The sequence below is a fragment of the Pholcus phalangioides genome, unplaced genomic scaffold (assembly GCF_987345545.1).
Source record: "Pholcus phalangioides strain wild (caught in Gottingen) unplaced genomic scaffold, Ppha-v1.0 ptg000042l_1, whole genome shotgun sequence".
NCBI lineage: Eukaryota > Metazoa > Arthropoda > Arachnida > Araneae > Pholcidae > Pholcus > Pholcus phalangioides.
In genome coordinates, this window is record NW_028301628.1 from 37,278,531 (window position 1) to 37,305,402 (window position 26,872).

Below are 26,872 nucleotides of genomic sequence, written 5' to 3' on the forward strand. Positions count from 1 at the left end.
AGGGGAGAGGGGGGAGGGGTTTGAAGGTTGCTTACGTCATCAACCACCCTTTTCGAAGATATGAAATATTCTAAGCTGCTGACGAAATTTTGCTGACAAGGGGGGGGGAGAGGAGGGGGGTTAGTGTTTGCTTACTTTTGCTGACGGGGGTAGGAGAGTGGGTCAAAAATGTCTAAAAATCTGGTTACGTAATACTTGAATGGCCCCCAAGATAATGAAAACTATCCATAGCCAAAGAGAAGATTGCGCTTGAGTTTTCGATGTCATCGATTTTCCGCAAAAATTCCTAATTTTGCCAATCATTTTGTTGAGTTGCGATCGGATTCGGTAGATTATTTTGCGATTTTGCGCAACACATACTTCTCGTATTACTCAATAGATAGGTATATATTGCGTCCCGTCATCTGTCAGTTTCAGTTTGCGCCGTGAGGGGAGAAAAAGGAAAAGAAAAAAAAAAAAGTCGTCGCCAAATAAAAGAAGCCAAACACAAATAAAAGTATCGCCTAAACGTTAAAGGGTGTGTTGTGTTGTGTGTGTGTGTTTTTATATTCATTATGTCAGTTGCAAAGGGTTGAGACCGGGCCACGCGGTTCATCTTCGCTCCCGTGTTGGTGCGGGTTTTCAAAATCCATGTTGAGAGCGCTTGACTTGACTGTTTATTTTAGTGTGTGTGTGTGTTTTGATTTGGAAATCTTTTTTCATTACATGAGTGAGCGCCCATGTGTGGATTGACGAATGTGGAGGAGAAGAAACAGACGAATCCTATAATCATTGTGGAAGAAGAAGATGAAGTGGATGTTGGCGTTGATTGTTGCATGCAACTTTCAACTCGTTCACAAGTCCTGCAGCATTCAGTGAGTTGATTCAAGGTTCCTTTTTATTCGATTAATTGATTAATTAATTAATTAATTCTTCCGTTATTATTTGGAGAGGTCGTGTCTTTGTTTTTATTGTTATCGGTATTCGATCGTGTAGTGACAGATGCGTATATATAGGAGGGGGGGGGGGTTGAAGTCTTATTTCTTTCAAACCGAGCACAACTCGGGTCTATCATCACCATCTATGGGCGATTTACTACCTAGTGAGCTGTGCCGGAAGTGTTACTGTGTACCTAAGTCTGAGTACGAATGTAGTGTTGTGTTTGATTTTTCAGTGCTGCCAAGGGAAGGAGGGAGGAGGGGTTGAAGACTTTGTGGGCTAAGGACCCAGGGCGGCGAATTTGAGGAATGAGTGCTCAATTAGTGGAACAGCTGAAGAGTGGCGAAATTAGCTGGCCCACAGGCGGTAAATCCCTTGGATCTGCCTTTGCGTGGAAGGGAGATCCGACATTTCGTCCCCCCTTCCCGGAATTTTCGCGCCTGACATTTCGCCTATCCTTCCCGTATGAGTGACCATATAAGTGGGTGAGTCAAAGGCGGAAATAGACTTGGAAGTCTGGAGGGGCACGTTCATTATTGCTGGGGGGATGGCATGATACATATATACATTGGATCAGCTGACTCCACCTTTGACGCCCCCCCCCCCACACTCGGATCTCCGCTCATGGGGTGAGTGACCGAGTGAGTGATGCGATTGTATGGTCATTCACTCAAGCATACAGACACTCATACTGTCACTCGGTCACTCATATGGTCGCTCGTGAAGGCATAAGCTTGGTCACTCATACAGTCACCATTAGGTTATGGTAGGTGAAATGTCCAACTAACTCACTTGGTTGCTCCTACAGTCATCTACTTACTCACATGGTCAGGGTTGCCGAAATGTCCTGGGGGATGTATCCAACTCGATCACTCATAAGGTCTTTCATACGGTTACTCACTTGGTCGCTCATACGGTCAGGGACAGTTTCCTCAAACCGCGTAAAAGGCGAGGGACCAGGTCAGTGAGCGACCAAAAGAGAGACTTTGCAAGCATGCGAGTGACCAAAAGAATTACCTAGAGAGGGCCGGAACCGGGGGCAAATGACCCTGTTCTAGGCGGAAAATTCAGAAAGCGGCAAATTTCAGGTAGAAAAGAAAACATGTAACATCATCGAATTTTGCACTGGTGGGCACAGGAAAGCGCACCGCGGGTCCGGCGCCCCCCCCCCCCCCAAGCCGACCAAAAATCCAGAAAATACACAATATTTCGGTATCGAAAGAAAATTAGGATAGCGGAGATAGACTTGAAAGTCTGGGGGGACACAGGGGTGTCGTGCCCTGGGCGCTGGACCAGAGGGGGCGCAAATTTCAAATTTATAAAATATATTTTAACTAATATCTATTCTCTTAAATTCTTTTTGAAGGGTCGTAACTTAGAATTTCTCGGGAAGAAAATTCTTGTGTTCCCTGTAAAAGTCAATCCTGCGTTCGCCCTTGCTTGGGTGGGGGCGGCAGAATCATGTTTGTCTCCCCCCCCCCCAACACACACACACAAAGATCGTAGTTATAGCCCTACCTAGAGAGCAAGGGTCCAGGTCAGTGTGCAACCAAAAGTGACCTAGACCTTGCAAGCATGTGAGCGACCAAAAAAAAGTTACCTAGAGACAGGGCCGGAACTAGAATGTTCTGGGAAGGGGAGGGGGGAGCACCAAATTTTTGGTGGAAAAGAAAACCCCGTTACAAAATCACCGAATTTTACACTGGGGGGGGGGGGAAGTGCCGAAATCATATTTGCCCCCCCCCTTTCCCCCTCCCTCACAAAAATAGTTATGTAATATCCCTGCCTTTAGAGCAAGTGTCCAGGTTAGTGAGCGACCTCGAGAGTTTGCAAGCATGTGAGTGTTTACATATTTACTCGTACACCGAAAGAATGACCGGGAAGAACAAGGAACCATCAGTGAGCGAACAAAAGATTCACCAAAACAGTGTGCGAGCATGTGAATAACCAAAAGAGTAACCGAGGGAGTGAGGGACCAGGTCTCTTCTCAGTGAGCAACAAAAAGGGATTTGGCTAAGCGAGCTATGGGTGGCTCAGGGTGGCAAATTTGACGAATGAGTAGAAAGTAGTAGTTCAGACAAAATTAGACCAGAATGAGAGCATAGGCGGAGATAGACTTGAAATTCTGGGGGACACAGGGCCACAACTAGGGGGGAGCAAGCGGGTGTCGTGCCCCGGGTGCAGAACCAGAGGGGGCGCAAATTTCATTCTCAAACCTTACTTTCAACATTACGTGGATTTTCCACATTCGGAGGGAACATTCGCCCCCCCCCCCCTGGTTTCGAGGAACCGGTGTCCGCTCCTAAAACAAAAATCTACCCCTTAAAATTTTGGAGAGGAATCAAATTACCCCCGCAAAATTATTTTTTCATGTATAACGCTGGGTCTCATCATAACAATACTCGGGGCTGGGGTGGGCGTCTGAGAAACCGGGATGTAACGCAAATTTATTGATAAAAACTGGGACATCTTGAAAATATTTTTTTAGAGAGCAGGCATTACAAGTGTCGAATTGCAGTGGCTGAATTTTGGCAATGAAGGCCGGGCCTTGTGTACGGTTCAGTCGTAAATTTGACAAACATGACCGCAACTAGGGGCTAACAGGCGAGTCTGGTGCCCCGGGCGCTGGACCAGAGGGCAGTGTCGTCTTAACGCATGGGGCCTCAAAAATTAGATTTGGTTAAAATTTTCGAGACTAAGTGGCCTCAGAAAAATCGCTTGGCCTGGGGGGGGGGGCCCATGATGCTCTTAAGACTTCCCTGATAGAGTTGGGGCATGGCCCTCCCCCCAACATCCTGGAGCAGGGTCCCCGTAGGCTGGGATCATTAGCGGGTCCTCAAACCAGACTTTTCACGGGCCCTTCTGTAGTAGATTTGTAGCATAAAAAAAAATATGGCAATTGTCTTGAGCCCAGGGCTTTATCCCTACCTTTGTTTGGACCAAAACTGCTCCTTTAAATTTACAAAGCCAACCAAAATGCGTACTCTCCCAGGTATTAGTATTATCAGGGCCTGTTTCTCATAAGCTTGGGCCCAGGGCAAATATGGCAAATATTTTCGGGCCCTTTATATGTGTCTTCTTTGTGGCAGGGGAAGAGTGCATGTCGGCTGTGCCTAAAACACAAAAGATAGCCGATTTCGGGGCCCTTGAAGATTTCTGAGCCCTCGGCACGTGCCCCGTTTGCCCATGCGAGAAATAGGCCCTAAGTATTGTGAAAATGTGCTAATTCAAAAATAATTTTGCACAACAAAACTAGGTTGCTGTTCGACAACCATGATAATATTATGACTTCGTAATCTAAATAATGTTGTAACGAATAATCGAAAATAATTCCGCACAAAACCCTGCGACTGTTTTAGCACCGGTTACTTCGTCTGGTAAATGTGGTTGACCCCCCGAGTTTGGGTAGCAAAGCTGACCTGTTTCTTAAACAGTAAGTGAAATACAGTAAAACCTCTATTTTTCGGTCACCGGCGGGACAAAAAAAATTGTCCGTAAAAGAGGGATGACCGTTAATTAGGGGGGTTTGAAATGCATACAAGGGGAAATTATTATTTGGTATTAAAAGAGGGATGACGACCGCATCTGTGGGGAGGGGGGGTCGTTAAGAGACGGGCTTTACTGTATTACACATAATGTGATTTTTCATGGAATCGCATTGATCACTTTAATAAAAAACTAACACAAACAGGGTCCCTGAAAGTACTTTTCGGGACAATGCATTTATTGAGACTGTCCCTGAAAGTCGGTATGTCTGGCCACCCTATCCCAGGCCGGCCAGGGTGGGGCCCATGCGTCAAGACGGCCGTGCCAGAGGACTAAACTTCATACCGGAGGATGCTTCTAAAAAAAAGTTCATTTAAAATCACTTGAAGAATGATCAAAAGTAATTAGATTTCAGTGATTATTGGTGATTAGGTCTAGTTTACACTGACAGAGCCAAAAATAATAATTCTGATTCACGACTGTGATCAGAGGTACGAAGGCAGCAAGCGCGGATCCAGTGGTGGGAGCGACCGCCCCTCCCAAAAGCCGAATAATATGGGGGTAACATTTGTCTGTCCTGTAAAATACGGGGTGATCTGATACTCTATACATATCAAGTCGCTTCTCCGACACATGACTCTGACAGAATTCGCCTGCCACCGCTCCATTCGAAGCTCAAGATATTGGCTTCAGCTCTATTCGCCGCGGAAGATATCTGCCTTCGCTCCATTCGCAGCTTTGCTGACCGCCTCATTCATACCTGCTTCATTTCGCCTGAGAAATACGCCTTCGAAGATACCTGCCTTCACTCAGGCAGGGATTTAGATTTAGATGGAGGATGGGAACGATCGCCTCTCCTAACAGCCGAATAATATGGGGAAAATTTGTCTTGCGGGATGATCAAACGAACTCACACAATTCGCCTCCCTCCCGTCACATCGTCCTGGATCCGCGCCTGGCAGACAGGTCGAAGTAAAATTGGAGATAACCAGAGTCGAGTCGTATCCCAATGTAAAAAAAAAGGCGTCGTGATGCGTAAAATGAGGTGTTTAGTCCATGACAGAAATTTCGGAAAAGTTATTGTGGCCACAATGTAAATGGAAATGTCCCGAAATCACGTGGGTTTTCGGCTTTGTTTTAGCGTTTTCTATACGTCTATAACTCTTTTTTTTTTTTCACTTCTCCATCAAGTACATATTATATTCTTGCAACTATATTTACGAGGATGAGGTCAGGCCGACGAGGCAACCGCAGACATTCCTCTCTCTCTCTCTCTACGCTTGGGAAAGAAAAATATAAATTCCTTTCAAACCGAACTGCCGTAAATCGTTTTATTCTCCCCTGGTGTTGAATATGTTAATTATAGCTGGATTCTGTTTTTTTTCGTTTTGTTTCCGGTTATAAAGCACTTCATGCACCGAGGTCTTGAAGGAGCAGCAGCCAAAGAAATAATAATAATAGAAAAACTTACCGTATTGCTGATTTCTTTTCTACGTTACTGACGTGGCGTAAGCATTGCCCCCAGAAAAAGAATAGGGCGGCTTAAAAACAACTTCCAACATACAAAAAAAAACCGAGAAGCTATCTATGGCAAGTGACGTAGAAAAGAAATGTCTGTCCTTCAGGAGATGATCTGAGGTCAAATCTAATACTTCCATACATACACACACAATAGTAATAATAATGAATGCCTTTCCTCGGCGTCATTTATGTTACTATAATACGGGCTTGCCGGGATCCCTTTTCATAAAAGACCACGCTTGAAACAGCCTTATTGAACTAGACCGAGACGTGCTGTGCAAGTCGTGGAATGACACGCGCGTCTGGCCTGTAGGAATGTTGTGGATTTGTTGAATTGAGTAGGTTTCCCCAAAAAGTTTTTGCGATATTGCAGCAGGGCCTGATTTTGACATAGGGCATACCCCCCTCCCTCCTCAACATCCTGGAGAAGGGCTGCCAAGCCAGATTTTTCACGGGCCTTTCTAAATTGAATTCATAGCATGAAAAAACAACAAAAAAAAGATAATTGTTTCGGGCCAATGCTGGAGCCCTGCCATTCCCACCATTGCACTGCTCGAAGCATAAGTTAGGACCCCCTTTGAACAGGGGGGGGGGGGGTCAGTTAACATTCCGCTAGATCCGTAATTGGTTGATTGGTTAGTGCTGTATATTGTTCAAATTTTGAGGTCTCTCGTATAGATTTAGTCGTGATTCACCATCCGTGTGGGGGCGCTTTAAAGCTCACTAGAGGGTCGGCAAAAGTCATAGGTCGGGAACGGGAAATCGCAAAAAAAATTCCCGAGAACGGGCTGGCGGGAATTCTCGAGCGGAAACCCTAGGGACAATGGTATAAAATAGTCGGAACAGCCGAGAATCTGGCCTTTCTGACAGTCCCGTGGGATACGGGACACCATCATGTTGTAAGTTTGTGATCCGTCGAATTGTTTCGGACAATTTACTGGTCCTTAGATTCAGAAAGTTTGAGAAACACTGCAGCCATCGTTCAATTCAATTTTCAAAGCAAATACGGTAGGCTTTTCCCTAGAAGCTGCCCCTCAGTGAACCCTACACAGCTGAAATTTCTACCAGTTTACGACGACGCGTTCTCCATATTGTCGCAAACTTTTTTTTTTTCCAAAACTGAAACAATATGTAATTGCTATATTAAAATTATGCCACAACCCCCTTTAAGTCCGGATCTCGCTCCATGCGATTTCTTGCTGTTTCTGACGTTGAACGAGAAGCTCCGTGGGGGAATTATTAATTATTTGTACTTCAGCTGTGTGAACTCACTATTTATAAGATAGATCTAATTTCAGGGTAGAAATACCAGCATAAAGACTCTGCAGAGTTCAAGAGTGTTAATCAGTAACTAACTGACAATTGTTAGGGTTTTTTGTCCTCTACATTCATCTAGAGGTTCCCCCCCCCTTCCACCAAACTGAGTGATTGTTATTGCCCTCATGTGTTTGGCGATTGCTTATGTTGTAATGTCATGTTGAATCTGTGCAAAGAGCTTACTGAAAATATAATTGTCTCTTTTTCCTGGACTTTATAATATTCTATCTTTTTCTTCTTTACACACACACACACACTTCTCTACCTGCAATTTTTACCCTTCACAGCCGTTTCCTGGCACTTCCTAACCGTGGTAATGGAGTCTTCTTCGGTGCCACCGACAAACCGTGATATTCTGATTCACTGAGGCAGCTTCCCGGAAAGCCCCCCTGTACTTGCTTTGAAAAGTAGGTTGAACCATAGACTAAAGATACAGTCGAATCCCGTTATAACGAACGCCAAGAGACCGGAGGAATCACTTCGTTAAAACGAAATTTCGTTGTAAAGGAATTCCAGGTTACCTAGCATTGTTCCTATGTAAACTTATTTGGGGGATTAGAAAAGTGTTCGTTAAAACGAGATTTTCGCTATAATGGTATTCGTTAAAACGAGATTTTCGCTATGATGGTATTCGTTAAAACGGGATTCGACTGTATATGTGTAATAATACTCTATGGGTTGAACAATAGGACCACTGCATGGCATGTGCTGGGAGATATTTTGAAAAAGAAATGACCTTTTGCTGTACGATTCTTGATTTTTTATGATTTTACTTTCAGTTCTTACGGAACGCACCTTGCATAGGCTGCACGCTGTGATGATATTTTAAAATTTTTGTGTTAACATGTGTCTTTAACCTTATACAGTATATATGCCCTATTTCCGAAATTATAATTTTTTTTTTCATTCCGAGTTCTATTTAAGAAAAATTACAATAAATGGAAGAAATTATCTCAAAATTCACGAAAATTAGAATTAAAGGAAGAAATATCTTAGAGTTAGTGAAAGATAATTTCAGAGTTAATAAAAGATAATTTCAGAATTAATGAAAGATAATTTCAGAGTTAATGAAAGATAATTTCAGAGTTAATGAAAGAAATTCCTAATCATTCTGAAGTAATGAATCCACATAAATAATAAATGAAATGAATTAATTTTAAAATCTGTTAAACAAATGATTTAAGAATTGATGGAACTTCAACATCCGCGTGTTCCTGTTTGACTCGTGGCCGTAAGGGTAGATTCCCGTTGACCCACCGGACGCCACTCCATATGGATGTCTGGCACTCGCTCTTTTCAGAGCTATTTGAAGCCACGAGGGCTGGACAAAGCGCCAAAAATTCGCACGTCCAATCGAGCGTGTACTTGAAAATTTTTTTTAATTATTTGTTTGTATAAAAAAATCCAAAATAATTAAAATTGTCAAAAGAAAATGAAGATATTTTCAGAGAAATACAGTCTATCTCTCTCTCTCTACCATTCCACCTGGGAGGCATTTGCTGAAGTTAAGAGAGGCTACTAATGCCTCTACTTCACCGCTTCATCCCACAGTGTATGAAATAAGAGTAGGCAGGGTCGTATCTCCAGTGGTGTAGATTAGTGTCTCCAGAGTGGTGTAGATGGCAGCATGCTTTTCCTGTTTGCTAGAGGGCCTGGGTTCGTGTCCTGGCGGAGACCGGATGGCTTTTCTTTCCGACTTCACCTCGGCGTAATATCCATAGAATATCTGTTTCCTTGAGAAAAATACAAAAATTTTTTTAAAGCAATGGTAAGAAAGAAAGGAAGCGTTGGTTTTTTTTTTTATACGCCCGCTTCGAGCATGTAGTCGAAAAAAAAGAAAAGGCAATACATGCCCTATCGAAATTTTTACATGCCTGGGCAACAGATTTCTCCAGCCTCAGAAGCCAACCCCACCGTCGCCATAGTGGTGGTCGGCTGAAGTTGGTTTCCTGTGGTTCCCAACTTCGAGGCGCAAATGCGAGCCGATCTCCCCATTTTTTTTTCTTTTTTTCTTTTTCATACCGAGCACAACTCAGGTCTATCACCATAGGCAATTTACTACCTAGCGAGTTGTGACGGAATTGTAAGTGTGTGTACCTAACAGTCTGAGTGCGTATCTAGTGTTGTGTATGATTTTTCAGTGCTGCCATCTATATCTCAGAAGTGAAGTGAGTGATGTGTAGTGACTGAATATTTGTACTGTTTGTAGGCCTGATCTCCCCATTAAAAAGTCTCGCCACAGAGAGCAACAGGCCTACAACAATTAATTATTCAATCATTACACTTCACTCATAGTTAGAAAAACTGGTGGCAGATGGCAGCACTACACATAACAAGCATTACACAGAAGCAAACTTCACGTCAGGTTTCACTACACGTACACACACATTCCCGCATGTAGAGGTTCGTTAGAGGTTCCGCAGAGGAATATGGACGAGGTACGTGTGTGGTTTAGTAGTAGTAGCCCCAGAAGCCTACATTCGTTTACAAGTCCAACTTCTAATTACTTCTGATTTTTATCAATCACTCGGACGCGTTTTATCAGCTGGACAATTCCATCCTCTTTGTCAATGTATTTTTGTTGTTTCCCACTCATGATGGTACTATTATTATTATTTGGATTCGTCACGAAGACGATATTCATAGGAATTTCGTTCTAATCGAACAGTAGGGGCGGGGGGGGGGGGTTGTTGCCTTGTGGATGCCGTAACGATTGAAAAATGTAGAACTTTTTCTACTTCTTTCTTGCCGTCAAAATGCTAACGTTTCGCTTTGAAGAACATGATGATAATAATAATAATAAAAAGGCGAAATCGTGATCTCAGTGGAAAATTTTCCGATTAGCAGGCGAACAGGTCAGCATCACGCCACTCGCACGTTAAATATTAATACAGCCGAATAGTTTTGGCAAATTTCCATGGAAGAGAGAGAGAGAGAGAGAGAGAAAACCTTGCAATTGCAAAAATATATTCAGACGGCCTTCGCCGAATTTCATTACAGAAAAAATATTGTTTTTCCTAATTTTTTTTTTTTATGATAACGTGAGTGAAAATTAATAGTTTTTGTGGGGTTGATGGTATTCGTAAAAATCGAGTTATTATCAAATTTTTCCCTTTTATTAAAACGGAAATGTTGAGTTATTGGATCATCCTGTAATATGTTTTTCTTGGAATATTTTAAGCTGCAAGGAAAAAGGCTTAATACACGAGGGTGTTGAACCTTTACGAGAGTGAGGGCCACTTCATTGGTTTGAAAACATGTCGCGGGACCCTTAAGTGATCTGTGTGTGCCTCTTACAGTACATCCTGTTTATAACGTTTTTCAAAAAAAAAAAAAACACCATGAAAAAAATATTAGCGGGAAAACGCTTTATAAACGGGAAAATTTCTCGATGAGTATTTGTGAAAGTTGTGACCATGAAAATAAGCCGTACTAAGCGGGAAAACGTTTTTTTTGTGGGTGCGTTATAAGCCATGGGGTTGCACAACCTTTTCACAGTCCGCGGACTAGATGTGCAGTATTTCTGCCGCTCGCGGGCCAGAAATTTGTAGAGAAAGAGTGGCCACATGACCCGTATTTTACGGGATATTTCCGTAATTTTTGCCGTTCCAACTTTTTTTGCGAAATATCCCGTTTCTTCCCCCCTATTTTCCACCAGGCTCAGATGAATTTTTTGAAATCAAGAATTACGATTATTTTCATGACTTGGAAATTTTTTTATGACAATTATGACTCCAATTGTCATAATTAATTATAGTCATATAAATATATTCATCTGACATATTTGCCAAACTTATGTTGTTTTTTTTTTGGTGAATTATATACTTTTACATCCACTGTGACTTGCCGTAGGCTGTGTGTGTGTCTGTGTGTGTGTACATAGTTTTTAGGCTGTGATTGGTAACTTTACATGCCTTTGACTATTTTTCAGGCTTCAGTTGGTGACTTTACATGCTTTTGACCGTCTTTGTGATTAGCAACTTTTTTTGCCTTTGACCATTTTTTGCGATAATTAGCAATTTTACTTGCATTTGATTTATATATTCGCGATAATTGGCGATACCCTTATGGATCTCGATTTCTCGTATTTTCAAGAAGAAAATATAGTCGGCCTAGACGTCCATCGTGTTGAGTATATTGATATTTTTCTATCGGAACATCTTTTCCGGCCCCGGAGGTTGTGCATGCACCCATGTTATAAGCGGAATCAACTGTACTTCATTTTTTTTTTTTTAATTTGGTTTGAAATGGACACGAGTCACATCAGATGACTCCGAGGATCACATTTGGTCCGCGGGTCATGGGTTTGAGCATGTAGGGTGTATGTAATTGTGTCCATCAACACGAAAAAAGGGTCAGAAGTCCCGACAAAGCCTAAACAGCATTATTTTGGCCTTTTTTTTCCGGTTTGTCAAGCCCTGGTAAAAATTGATATCGTCGTACACTCTCTTGACAGCGAAAACATTATTATTATAAAATAGAAGGTGAGAAGAGTGAAGTTTTCTCGTCGGGTGATAGATATTTTTTCCACGTGTCCAGCTAGTTTGGCCGCCCGTGTCCTTGTCCCAGTTGCGAGTGATTGTGAGAGTGAGTATTGTTTCGGAATTGATTTCAATCTCAGTTGATGTAGTTTTTATGTAGGCCTAAATGAGTGAGTAAGGTCTTTTATGCACGAGGGAGTCTCATATTTTCTTCGTAGTCATCGTGTATGTGTATGTACACACGACTATTTGTAAACACAGCATGCATTTGCTGTATCCGTATTGTAAGTTACAAAGAAAGATGGAGAGCGACCCTTGTTGAACATAATGAATGCGGAAGGTCATGCGGTTTGATGACCATTGAGATCGTGGAAAAAAACTAAAAAGGAATTATATAAGTGGGAATATCAATAAACCACCTCTTGGTTGCTTTCTGTAGTTCTGGGAATTTAAGTGGTTTTTTTTCCCTCAAACCCGCGTATATAGTGAAACCTCGCTGTAAGGCAGTGTTTCTTAATCTATAGCCATACGGCCCATGGGATATTCTATGGGGACCCACGGGTGAAAATGTTATAGAAGGGCCGCCATGAAAAGTGACTAAGGAGCCACAGAGAACTGTGAAGAAAAATGTAGATATTGTTCAAATTTGGTGGGGAATATAGTGATTACTTTCAGAATCCAACAGAAACGCCCTAAAAACCAGGGCCATTCTAACGCGGGGGCCAGAAAAAAAAACCTCCACCCGTTCAGGACATATTTTTTGGCGCCCCCGCCCATGTTTTTCGGTCGACAAAGCTTTTTATCGCCCTTTCGACTCCAATTTGGTGCCCCGTGAGGGCGCATGGCTCAAGGACCGCCCCGTGTGGGCTCATTCAGGCATGGTTGAGGTAGCATATCCATAGAGTGCCTACAAGATTAGATCTGGTACTATGCTTTGCGCATGACTAATCCAATAACGTTTATAATGATAACCATTTTTTGAGTTCTTTATTACCGTAATTACGGGTTACAATGATTTTAACAATAGTGTTTAAGTTAGGATTTTCGAGAAAAAAAAATTTCTAACAATGATAGCAATACATTTTTTTTTCAAAAACTTTTTTTTAGAGTATTATTACAACAATGTTTTTGAACCATTATTGCAGCAACATTTTTTGAACCATGTCAGAGAAACATGCTTTAAACGATTACCACAATAATTCTTTTTCAACCATTATCACAAAAAAAAATTTGAACCATTATCACAAAAAAAAATTTGAACCATTATCACAATGATGTTTTTCAACCATTGTTACAATTGTTGTTTTTAACCGTTATTACAACGACGTGTTTTTAACCATTATCATAACAATGTGCTTCTAATCATTATTATAGAAATGTTTTTTTGTGAATCATTAATCAAAAAATATTTTTTGAACTATTAGGCTATCATAAAACAATATTTTGAATTATTTACTGTTTTTCATTTTTTTTCGATTATTACCAATCGAAGTTTCATCACAAATCATTCAGTGGAAAATAAAAATACAATCTTAATAGTGCCGTTGCGCAAATAATTCCCATATTTAAATTAACAAAAGGATTAGCATTACACAATTTTATTCTATCGTAACTACATACAATAATTATTTTTTATTCCTCGGGGAGAAAATAAGAAGTAATGTGGCATATTCTCGTAATATCGATTGTGACATTCACCAGACGCTATTCTGGTGTGTGGTGTGTGCGTGCGCGGTCGAGATTATTATAATCATTTCTTTTTTAAGTTTAATAATATGTAGAAAAGAATCCATGAATGTACGGAAGTCTAGTTTTGCTTCTTCGTCGAGTAAAATGTTCGTTTAGAAAATATTTGGTGCAACTGCGGTGTCTATTCCTCTATATATATATACTAGCAATAATACAAAAAGTGGGGGTGGGGGAGATATGTCGTGAACTTGCATAATTACAAAAATGGAGGAGAAAACATGTTTCGAACTTGTATATTACATTGAACATTGAGATGTGAAGCGGGGTGTGTCTGGTCCTTCAGAGAGAGATATCAAAGCTTAAAAAAAATAAATAATAAAGTTGTATTGTTACAAAAATATTGTATAATTATACAAAAATGGGAGAAAAAACATGTTGCGAACGTGCATAATTATAAAAATTCTGAAGAAAACAATATTGTGAACTTGCATAATTACAAGAATTGAGGAGGAACATGCATACTTACAAAAATGGGAGAGAAAACATGTTGCGAACTAACTGCGTAATTACAAAAATGAGATAGAAAACCCATTCTTAGAAGGTAAAATTAAAAGTGATGTGCCATTCGTAATATCGATTGCGACATTCACCAGACGCTATTCAGGTATGTGTGCGTGTTCGTAGATTATTATAATCATTTTTTTTAAAGCTAATGTGTATAAAAAAAAATCCATGAATGTACGGAAGTCGATTTTTTTTCTTCCTTTCTTCTATTCTTCGTCGGGTGAAATTGCCCGTTTAGAAAATGTTTGACGTAACCACTGCGGCGTCTACTCTTTTTTGCCGTTATTACCGTAACTCTGTAACGGGACTGTCATGAAATAAATAACGCGTCTGACCGGTTTGTTTTGCGTATGATGATGTAACCGCTATTCCACTATTTTATTAGACTTTTTTTTTTTCCATCATTAAGAATCTATTCTTCATGATGGGAAACATGGACGAGGAAGAAGATGAGAGAATACGAGTCGAATCACCTACTTTTTGCCAGTGCCCGTATAATAAAGGAATTAAATTTAGCTTTTCTTCTCTTTGTGCGCTAAAAACTCACTTTCGTTCATCATGAGCTTTTGGTCTACCCGGAGTTCTCGTCATTTCTCTTGTTCAGGGCCGTAGCTAGCCATTCCCGTGTGTGCCCAGTGCAAGAGTTCGAATTTAAGCCCCCTTTGGTCCCAAGTGGGCCGTGTGTGGGTGCACATGTTGCACCTGCCTAGTTACGGCCCTGCTCTGGTTCATTTTCTAAACACAATATGGACGTACATAGCAAATATTTGTATATTAAAGTTTTTAAACTGTTCTTTTTAAGAATTAATATGATTAGTTTTGCCGCGTGATAAACATATCAGAAGGCTGGGATTACACTGTAAAAGTATCATAAAAGTTCATTTATAAAACTCGAAAAATACAACCAATAAGGTGATCGATTGCATTTGCTAGAATGTTATCAATGCTCTTATTGGTTGCATTTTTCAACTTTTACAAAAGTACTTTTATCAAATTTTTATAGTGTAATGCCGGCCTAAGGTTGAGAAGTTGATTATGTTTGAAATCTATAGGACATCTTTTTTCAGCCACCTCGTCGGGCAATTTGCCTGTTGTGGCTTCTGTGCTGGTATTTGTATTTGTCATGGGTGATTCAGAAGAAGCGCGATTTCCGCAGACTCATCGCTTTACTGACATTTGATTGGCTTGTAGAGGGAGCCGCCACTTGATGCTTGGTTCAGACGAGGCAAACGCGTATTTTGGCGTCCCTAGTAATTTTGAAGAAGCAGTTGAAGGGTGAATTCAGTGCACCCTCTAACCCAGTGCCAGGTAGCAAACACGCCTGCCTCGTCCTATTGCGCGCCTGCTTATGGATTGTGGTTCACGGCACAGTTGTAAATTCGAGGACCTAACGAATGCCCCCCCCCCCCCTGCATCAGGGGCTCTTGGCTGGGGTCTTTAGTGGGCCTTACTCCATATTTTTCACGAGTCCGTGTATATTAAGTTTATAGAGAAAAAAATCGAGAATTGTCCCAGGATGGAGCCTTTTCAGCCCCACCCTTATGGGGGTATTCAAGAAATCCAGAGTGCTCTGGAATTCTTGATCAACACCCGTAATTAGAATCATCCCGTGCAAGTTACTTGAAAGAATTCATATCACATCTTAGTCAAGGCCGTAAATGGGATTTTTGCGACGGGGAGGGAGGGAGAAGGATTTTGCCATCCCCTCCGGTGTAAAACTCGAAAACTTTATGACAGTGGTCTTTTGTTACCCACAAAATTTGCTGTCCACTAAAGTTTGCCGCCCATGGCAGCCCCCTCCCCCCAATTCTGGCCCTATCTTAGTTTGAGCATACGTGTGTCAGAATTGCCGTATTTGTGCTGTTTCTCCGCATAAATGGTGCTCGCCACTACAAAAGTGGGTTGAAGGCCCCGCTCGTTAACCGTTCTAAAGTCATGGGTTATTTGTTTGCTGGGTGATCTTTTAGATAATTTTGGTATTGCAAGCAGAGCCGCCCTTAGGGGTATGTGCGACAGGTGCGGTCGCACCAGGTCCCGCGCATTACGGTAATAATAATTTCTTTCATAAATTCTGAATGTTCATTCATTCTGGAATTTTCATTAAGTCTAGAAATCTATATTTTCGTCTAGAAAAAAATGATTCTGGAATTCTGCATTTTCATGTAGAAAGAAATAATTCTGAAATTTTTTTCTCTCCATAAATTCTGAATTTCCATTAATTCCAGGGTTGTGTCCTTAATAAATTCCGCATTTTTATCATTTCTAGAAACATTTCTTTAATTTATTCATGGGTGGTGGAATTATCTCATTTTTCTCATTTTCAATTCATGGAGGCTGAATTTTCCTTAGTTCTCTCAGACAATTTCTTTCATCAGGTCCTAATTTTAATTGGTTTTGGAATTGCTTCTTTCACCAATTCCAAATTTTCATTAAATTTTTGTCAATTAATTTATTTACAATAATAACCCAGAAGGCATGAAATGCACTTACACTGGAAAAGTAATAATAAAATAATAACCAATAATAAAAATAATAAAAATAATAGAAAGGGTAGCACTTCGCATATGGAGTCAGGTCGAAATCCTCAATAGCGGAAGAAAATCTTGCGTAGGAGCTGCATACAAGTTCTGATGGCAGACTTCTACATTCTCGCCGCACATCTGAATACGTGGAAAAAGCAATCTCTTCTTGCCGTTGGTATTCTTATTTGGAAGCGATGCCTCCGTAGGTTAACTTGTCTGTTTATGATCTCGGATAAAGGTTCACCCGATGGTAGATAAACCATTTGGTGGACTAGTTTGTAGAACATCTTCAGACCCGCAGCGATTCTACTCCATTCCACTGAGTGCAAACTCAGAAATTGAATCCTCTCGCAAGAAGACCACCCGCCCATGCCAGCTATTCGTTTGATAAAGGACCTCTGTGGCTTTTCAAGGAGCTTTATGTCCTTAATTTTACAAGGACTCCATACTTGCGAACAGAACTCTAGAGTCGGGCGAACGTACACACAGAAAGCATATCACCACGTATGAGCATCACACTTGCGGTATGCCGTACATAACATGTATGAAATTCTGTTAGCTTTGCAGAATATGTCATGATAATGATCAGCAAAATCCATGATGCGTCTCATTGCAATACATAAATCCACGCATGTATCTAATTGCTGTAATGCTTCATTACCTAGTTGATAATATTCAGGATCGGTGCGCCTACCTAAATGCATTGATCCGTTTTTTGATGTCGAAATAGGGAGTTTGTACTGACAACTCCACTGAAAAAGTTTTTGGCATACAATTCTTAGAACCCTATTGTTTTCTACTGGAGAGAATAACTAATAATAACTGGAGAGAACGAATTGCAATAGAGGGATGGGTGACACAGCCTGAGTGATATCGTAAGTGTACAAAGTTAATAAGATCGGGCCTAACACCGACCCCTGAACGACTCCGCTTGGCACCTGACATTCTCTGGACATGACGCTGGCTAAGCGAACCTGATGAACCCTGTCTGATAGCAGTACTTGAATTATCCTCACAATTTTATCAGTAACACCCATGCCAGCTAGCTTCCTCAGTAGTAGCAATCAATCTACTTTATCAAATGCCTTTTGGAAATCGACATAAATTACACCAATCTCTTGTCCTGAATCAACTGCTGCATTGATAAGGAGTGGCCAGGAATGAAGCCGAACTCAACAGAGGGGATTAGGCCCATGTCGACGGCAAATGGAGGTAAGTGATTGACGGTGCATCTCTCGAAAATTTTGCACGATATATCGGTTAACGATACCAGGTAATAATAATTATTCGGATCTGCCCTGGAGCCTTTATTCTTATAAATTGGACTAATAACTGCAATTTTCCAAGAGCATGGAATAGATCCGTAATCAAAGAAGGATGTGAAGATGGAGCTAAGAAGTGAAGATATCGGGTCTGAAAGACGTTTGTTGATGTACACCTATAATTGTGTCTATATTTCTTTATATGGATATTTTTCAGCGTTCCTGTATATTTTATTTAATAATGTATTATTTCTAATGCCGATTCCCTTCTCCCGCAAAATATATAAAATCACGTCTAAGGGGTTCCAAAACTACTAAGACGTCTGTGGCCCCCACTCTTAAATGCTGTGCCCCGCTTCTGGTAATGGCGGCCCAGATTGCAAGTGGATTGATTCATCGTTTCAAATTACCTTTATGATCTATAATTAGCATAAGTGATACGCTTTCATTAATTTCCGTGATACAATATAACGTGGGTCATTTACGCATGTCATATCTTACCACCCTCAGATGCACCTACTAATGTATATAAACTGGGTCTGGGGTGGTGGTGGTGGTGTAAAAAGAAGAGAAATGACCATCCTTTATTCGACGGATATGTATGTCAGCCCGAATGATGGCGATTTCCCGTTCTGTTGTTCATCGTAGGATCACTGTAGTCGAACGTGAAACGCGTCGCGAGCACGAGGTCGATGACTCACTGTACACGTTTTAAAAATTTATCAGCATAAAAAAGAGATCTGACATTAATGGATAAATAATTCTGGAAAGTCTTCTTTCAATTCAATTAACTGTATCTTGGGCTTGAATAAAACAAAGCATGAGAGGGTGCACAGAGGCATTGACGCGAAGGAAACTTGGGGGAGGAGGAGGAGGAGGGGGGGGAGACCGGAAGTTACGGGTCGTCCCGTATATACGGGACTCAAGCGCGTACGCTGGAGAGGGAAGGTGCATTGCATTGTTTTTTTCAGAAAGTATTAGGGAGGGGCTCAAATGACCTCAGCCCCTAGGTTCCAGCGCCTATGAGGGTGCACACTTTTCAGTGTTGTTTCAGAGAAATAAATTAGCAGCTATATAAATAAATTTATTTTAAAATTATACTTTTTGAGTAGGGCCGAACATGAAAAAAGGTGTGTAAGGGTGCAACCGTGTCGAAATTTTGTAATTTTTAGTTGTTATTATATCGTCAATCAACTATTTTGACGGGAGGGGATGGGGAACAATCATAGGTTGTGGTGTCGGAGGGAGTTTTTCTCTAATAGGGTTGGGAATAAATGGAATAGCTTACCTCGGGGGGGGGGGGTGAATTCTAACACGATTGGCACGTTTAGAAAGAAATACGATAAACATATTGGGAAAAATCGAGAGACTATCATTACTTGGATGAGACAACCATAACTTTTTATGGGCAGTATATTTATATTTTATCATAATTATCGGTTTTTTTATTGCTCTCATTGGATTGTTGCATTTTTGATGTAGTATAGATATTACAGGGTATCCTGTAAGTGCTAGCGCGGCCTTTATCTCATCAACCGCCCGTGGTACAGGTATGATTAAAATTTAAAAAAATGCTGAACAGGCATTCCCTGTACCAGTTTTGAGAGTGGAAATACAGTGCGTAACAAAATAAAAAAATCTAAATGTTTATACGGCCTCCCTGTGCTTTAACTGCCAATTAGAAAGTTCTCGAACTGTCTCTCCTAATGCGAAAAAAAAAAATCCATGTTTCTAAGTGCAATATTCACAGAGGTATAAACGAATTCGAAAAACGGAGGAAATTTGGGAAAGAACAGCATTAAATGCGGGTAAAAAGTTTTTTTCCGCTTTTAGAGCTGTTTTTTCCCAACGTTTTCGAATTCGAATATCTCTGTGAATATTGCACTTAGAAACATGGATTTTTTTTTCGCTGGCATCAAGAGAGACGGGACAACAAATTTCTTCCTGGAAGTTAAAGGACGGGGGGACCGTATAAAAATTTAGATTTTTCGACATTCATATTCGACACTCTTTTTTTTATGGGCATCTTTTTTCAGCCACCTCGTTGGCCACCAGGTTTCAGCCACCTGTTGTGGCCTTTATATTTGTAACCTATGCATGTCTTATTATGGGGTGACCATATGACCCGCATTTTTGGGGCATTCCATTATTTTTGGCAGTTTCTTTTTTTGTCTCTCTCTTTCTCTCTGTCCGATTTTTTTTTCTTTTATTGAAACGTCCCGTGTTTTCCATGTTTTCCTACAACGCTTACTTGCCTTTATTTCCAGCCATAAGCAGTACAGTATTTTACTGATTTCGGCAATAATTTTTGATGTCCCGTATTTCCTCGTGCTTCGGATTCCAATTGTCCGGATTATTCCCGATGAAGTATACGGTCACCCTGCTCTCGTGATAAACATAGTAAGATATTTTCTGAGGAATGTTTGGTTATGCACAAATAGTAAGAAGCTCACTACTACGATACACTCGATATAACGGTTAGTCCCTTTGCAGCGATATTTTTTTCAAACTGTTGGAAATGCCTACAGTTTAATGTTGAATAACCCCAGTAGCACACCGATATAGAAGGACGCAGAGTTTTCCGATATCGTGCGACGTAGAAATGGCATACATTTGTACATACAAAAGGGACTACTTATCGTACAAGATATTCTCCTTCGAAACGAAATGCTGGAAAAATAAGAGTAGAATTACTTTAGAGGGTAAAAAATATATTTCGACGTTTATTGAGTGAATACATTTTTACTATATCGTCCGATATCGGACACGTAAAAATTTCCGACGTCGGACCGGTATCGGTATGATATCCTAACGATATCGTTGTGCTACTGGGGAAAATAATGTGTATAATTCAGATCCGTGAAATATTCGCTCGTGCCGCTGTAGGGGGTCGAGTGGCCGTAGTGACGGACTCGCACTAAAATATGTGCTGGGATCTTTGGCGGCTCCCAAGCCAGACTTTTCACGGGCCCTTTTATAGTAAACTTATAGCTTGATAAAACAAAAGATTATAGTAATTGTCCCGGCGTCCCAGGGCTGTAGCTCTGTCACTTCCAACGCTAGGGCCTCCCAAGATCTGCAGGTGGCCTCAAAAATCTCAAACTGCTAATTTTTTTTCTCGATAAGTGGGCCTACAGCTGGAGTTGGTCATAGCCCCCCCCCCCACCACCACCCAACTTTAATTGCCCCGTCAAACCCAAATCCGACCCTGATTGTATGCATGGTGTATAGCAGTGTTTTCCAACCTTTTTGATGCTGCGGACCCGCTGTAGTGAAAATCAATGCTCCTCGCACCCCTGGTAGTAGAGATCAATGCTCCGCGGACCCCCCCCCCCCCTTCTCTGTAGCGACCAATTTCGACACCAGCCTCCCATAAAATGCAAAATGTATTGGTTTTTTTTTATCATTTGCATATCGTAAAAATTGAATAAATTACAGTTTCATAGTAGAAAATGGGCCATTCATTGCAATGGTAGTAAATAAAAAATGATCCCGCGGACCCATTACAAAGGACCTCCAGGGGGCCGCAGACACCGCTGTGGTGGTCGAGGGGTCATAGTGACGGACTCACATCGCAAGGACCCGCGTTTGAACCCTACTGTTGCCACAGTGGTGGTCAGTTGAAGTTGATTTTCTGCGGCTACCAGCTTCTCGAGTCAACTTCTCTCCAAACTAGTCGCGATGATACGTTTGATAAATATAGTCGGATCCCGATATAACAAACTAATATTTTTATTTAATGAATTTAATGGCTCCTGTTCCTGTGCGAATCAGTTAGTTCTTGTAAAAATTCGTTAAATCGAAGAATTTGTTAAATGTGAGCTCGTAAAATTGGAGTAAATTTAATGAATAAGAGTTCAATTATATAAATTATATTGAGGTCTGAACTGTACACGCACTAAAACTTGTAAAAATTAGCTAAATCAGAGTTCATTATATCCGGTTCAGACTCTGGCCGCTGTGGTGGTCGAGTGGTCATTGTGACGGACTCGCACGGATTCGAACCCCACCGTTGCCGAAGTGGTGGTCGGCTGAATTTGGTTTCCTGTGCCTTCCAATTTCGACTCGCGAATGTGATCCGATCTCCCCTTTAAAAAGTCTCGCCACAGAGAGCAATAGGCCTACAAACGGCACAAATATTCAATATTGCACTTCACTCATAGTTAGAAAAATTGACGGCAGATGGCCGCACTACACAGAACAAACATTACACCAAAAAAGACTTAACGTTAGGTTCACAACACATACATGCACAGCTTCCAGCATGGCCCAGGTCTTCTTCGACCACCTGCTAAAACCTTTTCATTGACCTTTTCATGAGTAACAGCTACAAGCGGTACAAATATTCAATCATTACACTTCACTCTCTTCACTTCTCAGATATTAGATGGCAGAACTGAAAAACGAGACACAACACTAGATACGCACTCAGACTGTTGGGTACACACACTTACACTTCTGACACAACTTACTAGGTAGTAAATTGCCCATGGCGATGGACCTGAGTTGTGCTCGGTTTGAAAAGAAAGGTTTATACACCGGAGGGGTGCCTAATAGATGTCTTCGACGCCGATGAGAATTTCGCTGTGCCGCAGCACACAAAAACTTTTAGCCATCTTCAATTTTTTTTGCACAATTTTTTACTGGCAAGCTTTTTTCGTATCATATCGCCATTGCGTGGCGCTGCTTGGACACCCTCCTTGTCATACACCGCGAAACCAAGGACAATTCTCGAGAATTGTACATCGAAATTCTCTTCTAGGTAGGGTTACGAGATTCGAAAACCGAGAAAGGAGGACGCCTTCGCGCGCATTCTTAGTGACGTCACTTATCCCAATTTTCAGAATAGATGGCGCCACTGTTCCGATAATAAAAAAACCGGCCACAACAATAATTTTTCAGATTCGCTAAAAAAAAGCAGAAACAAAAAAAATTCTGGGAATTTCGACTGTTATTGGTGAATGCTTGTGGGGGGAAAAACACAAAAGACTAGTATCGATGAAGAAATATAATATTTTCTCCGGGAAAAAAAAATCCTTAAACCTGAAAAGGAGAACATGTCGAATTTTCCGAAACGTAGGAGGACGCTTGAAATGACATCAGAAAGGAGGACATGTCCTTCTAAATGGGCATGGTTGGTAATCCTACTTCTAGGAAGAGCCGTCTTAACGCATGGGCCGGTCCGGGAATGGCCTGGGGTCTCAAGAAAAGCCTCAGAAAAACGAGAAGCAGTTGAATTTTTCGAGAATTTTCCAGGTAGAGCCTCAGGAAAATCACTTGGCCCGGGGGCCCATGGCGTCCTTAGGATGGCTCTGCTTCTAGATGGTGCATGAGATTAACGGAAACTATGGCGCATAAGGAACTTAAATGGGAGGAAAATTGCAAAACAAAACTAATCGACAACCCTTCTTTTTCTGATTTATGCGTTTTTTTTCTAACCTTCCTCTGATTTTTAAGTTCAAATATCTCTGCGAATAGTGCACTTGGAAATGCATTTGTTTTTTGGTTTTCTTTTGCCGTTAGGGCAGACCAACAAGTTTCTAATTGGGTTTTGAGGAAAGGGTGTCCGTATAAAAAGTTCTTAACTTCTATTCTGATAACCTCTAGGATGAACTATTCGCCAGTAAAACTTCGGAAACGGTATTGATTAATCACCGTGTATAATTGAAGTTATGAACCAGTGTTGATAAAAAAACCGGATTGTTTTCGGTTTAAACCAGGGGTTTTCGTTTAAATCTGTTTTAATAACATTTACATTAAATCAATAAAATTTCTGAAAAATCATTCAAACTTTCAATAATTAATTAAAAATAAAATGTTTATTGATGTAATTAGCACGATTCCCATATTAATTAATCTTATGAATATTTCTTACATTTTTATAAAAGCCAACTTTTGCAATTTAGTTATTTTATAGCTTAACTCAAGGAAACATTCTGTGTTTCAGAATTATTTTCTCTCTTAATGTTATTATTAGAGTCCGGATTATATGCAAATGCATATGTGCATATGCATTTGCATATTTTGGCCTTTTTTATCATTAATACAGATAAATGCATAAAATCGAAGAATTTTCAGAATAAGTGCATATTTTTGTTGCATATATTAAGTTTATTTAAGCGTAATCACAAACACACTTTTTTTTTATGATCTTTTCAAATAAATATTTCTAATAATAGAGTAAAACCTCTCTTTTGCGTTCACGGGCGGGATAAAAAATTTTTTCGTAAATAAGGGGTGGCCGTTGATCAGGGATTTGAAATGAATACTTCTGTTATACAAGGGGAAAATATTATTTGGCCGTAAAAGAAGAGTGACCGCATCTGGGGGGTTTTTTCACTATTTTTATAACATCAGTTTTTCTCTGCCGCAGGTGGAATTTAGGGAATTAATAGAGATGTTCATATTTTTCAAATATCAAGTGTTCTATTATTAAGACTATTTTTAGAAATATGTCAAAAGCGTACAATTCTTTTAGAAATAGTGTTGAAATTCTTTTATTACTGGTTATTCCGTTACTGAGCAGCTACAACAAACTAGAAATTAAAAATGCCTAAATAAAAAATATGTAGAAGTTTTTTGCCTATGCAGGTAAATGCGGGGAAATTTTTTTGTAAATGAATATGCACTAAGAAATAGAAAATATTCATTTTAAAAGCATATCTGCTTTTTTCCATAGTGATTTTTTAAAATGTATATTTTCTCATTTTTGATAATTTTCCACCTTTTTCATGATTTTTTAGTGTATATTTTTGGTTTTGATGCATATTTTGGTATTTTTAAGTGCATATTTGCATATTCCGTCACTTTTTTAGTGCATATAATCCGTTCTCTAGTTATTATTAACTATATAATAAAGATGTTTACTCTTGTTCAAGAGACTGTATAGCGGAAACCAATTCTCTTCCTTGCATATTGCAGTCGTGACGTCATACGCCGGATATGTTTTGTTGTTGTTGTTGTTTTTTCCTTCGTGGTGGAAAAGTACCCGCGATCGAGTGCGTCCGAACGCACGAAACGGGAAATTTGCGTTGTTGTTGACATTGCATCATGTGTTTGCCCTTTTACTGAGATTAAAAACAGTAAGTTTTTGATTGGTTTTCCGAAACGATCTCAATTTCGTGGGGTGAAGGGGGGGGGGGAAGAACTTTTTCGAATATCTCTTTAGTATTTACATGTTTAAAACGATCGCATTTTAACGATCGCATTCGCTATAAATTCCGAGGCTAGAGGACATGTGGTAGCCGATATGGACCGACCTTCATGGTATTGGCCTGAAAATGGGGTGTGGGTGGGTGTTATTGATCAGGATAAAGGTTGTATGTTTGTAGTTTGGGGGATATATATTGAGTGAGCGTCTCCATGGATATTTCGATGTAAATATTAAAGAGTTGCTGTCCGTTAAGGGAAAAAAAAGAAGTGCCAAATCTATCTAGAGACAAAGGGGGGGGGGCGGGAATTGCTTTTAATGCATGATTGGCACCCTGGTTCTCTCTCTCTCGGGGTCCTTGGTTGGTTGGTTGGTGTTGGAGTCATCGCTTCCCGGTTCTCATAGTCGTTGCATGGAAGCATTCAATTTACAGTAAAACCTTGGAAACAGCTTATTCGGTATAAGGGGCAGCTTGGCGATTTTCGGTGACTTTTTTTCTTTTTCGACGCCAAACATGTCCGACGACCCGATCAAAAGTCGCCAAGGCCGTCAGATACATTACGGGCGCCGAAAAAAAAATCGCCAACATAAAAGACAATGGAAACCAACAAGCACATAATAATTACTAAATATAGTAGTAATAATCAAAACAACATAAGGCATCCAGACGCTTTTAAATAAACAGCAGGCCTTCCTGTTGTTTAAAAAATAAAATCGATCAATTTTTAAATAAAGCCCGGACCCTGGTTTAAATAATAAATCGATCAGGGTAGAAATAAAATATGGGCACTGTTTAAATAAAGGTACAACCTGAGGGACGATAGAAAAATTTGATGATGTTTGTTTCCGTTGTTTTTATGCTGGCGATTTTTTCTTTTCGGATGCGATATATCCAATAATTAATCCGATCCACGCACTGAATTGTGGAAATCAAGCTCTCAATCACGAAAAAATATCTCATTTACCAACGGTTTTCAAAATGCCGCGGCTATGGGCTGACGTCATTTGGAAGAAAATAGAGGGAGAGAGAATCAGTTACGACAAAATGGCAGTTGGAAGTTTCAAAAGACATGCTAGGAACAAAGGAAAACAACAATCATCTGATCTCTATCTGACTATTTTTTTTTTATCAGAACAAACATTCTAGAACAACAGCGCACCGATGCTGGCGACTTATCGTCAAAAAAAAGTTGTCAATTTGGCGTTCCCTTATACCGAAGCTGTTCCGAAACATTAAGGGCTATTTGAGCCCAAAACAGACCATTCAGGCTCCCGAGCATGCAAAAACATGTTTTCCATCAAAACCGCCTCGTGCTGTGAGCTAAAAACAGGTTTTTGAGTGGTTCGAAATGGTGGAGTAGACAGGTTTTTCGCAGCGTGTCCAGACACTGGTTTATTTTCATAGTGTATGGCGAGCTCACAGCACTTGTGTCAGAAAGAGTTTCATCGTAGGTGCAGTAAGAGCTCTGATACGAAAAAAAATGGAGATAGGGAGGAGGGGGTCCAGGGTTAGCAGAACCAAGTAGAATCACGCTTAGAACAAAACAAGAAGATATGTGGGGTCTAGAGTTGCAAGACATCTGTATATACGGCCCACAAGAGTGTATGCAGGTTGGGATTGCATTGAATATCCATGAATTATTAAGGGACTCGCTTAACTCGGAAAGTTGCTTCACGAGGGGAGGTCATGTGGCCTGAGCCTTCTAGGTTCCAGTGCCAATGAGGTGCTGTATTTAATGAACTTTCAATTAAAATTTTAAAAAAATTAATTTTTGAGTTTATTTTTTTATTGCACTATTATGTTGTCCGAGAGGGGTACCTCCTCTCCCATGACAAAGCGGAACATTCATCACTACTGACAATCTTTAAGTCAATGTTGGCATGTCTGCATTTTGCTGAAGCTTTTTTTCCCATTTCTGATTTTTTGCTAAAGGAGTTTTGTATCCAGCTTAAGGACCCTAT

At 40.5% G+C, this 26,872-nt stretch overlaps 1 protein-coding gene across 2 annotated transcripts in view; it reads left to right on the plus strand.

Annotated features, from left to right (window-relative positions):
* Positions 1 to 554: 554 nt before the first annotated feature.
* The window catches only part of Pisd (phosphatidylserine decarboxylase), a 49,657-nt gene continuing 23,339 nt past the window's right edge, over positions 555 to 26,872 (plus strand). Inside the window, exon 1 of one of the 2 annotated variants that reach the window (XM_089254678.1) lies at positions 555 to 854. In XM_089254678.1, the coding sequence (XP_089110804.1) occupies positions 787 to 854 (68 nt within the window). In that variant the 5' untranslated portion in view covers positions 555 to 786. Of the gene's footprint in view, positions 855 to 24,772; positions 24,843 to 26,872 lie in introns of those variants that run through there. The other variant, XM_089254679.1, reaches the window with a different exon arrangement.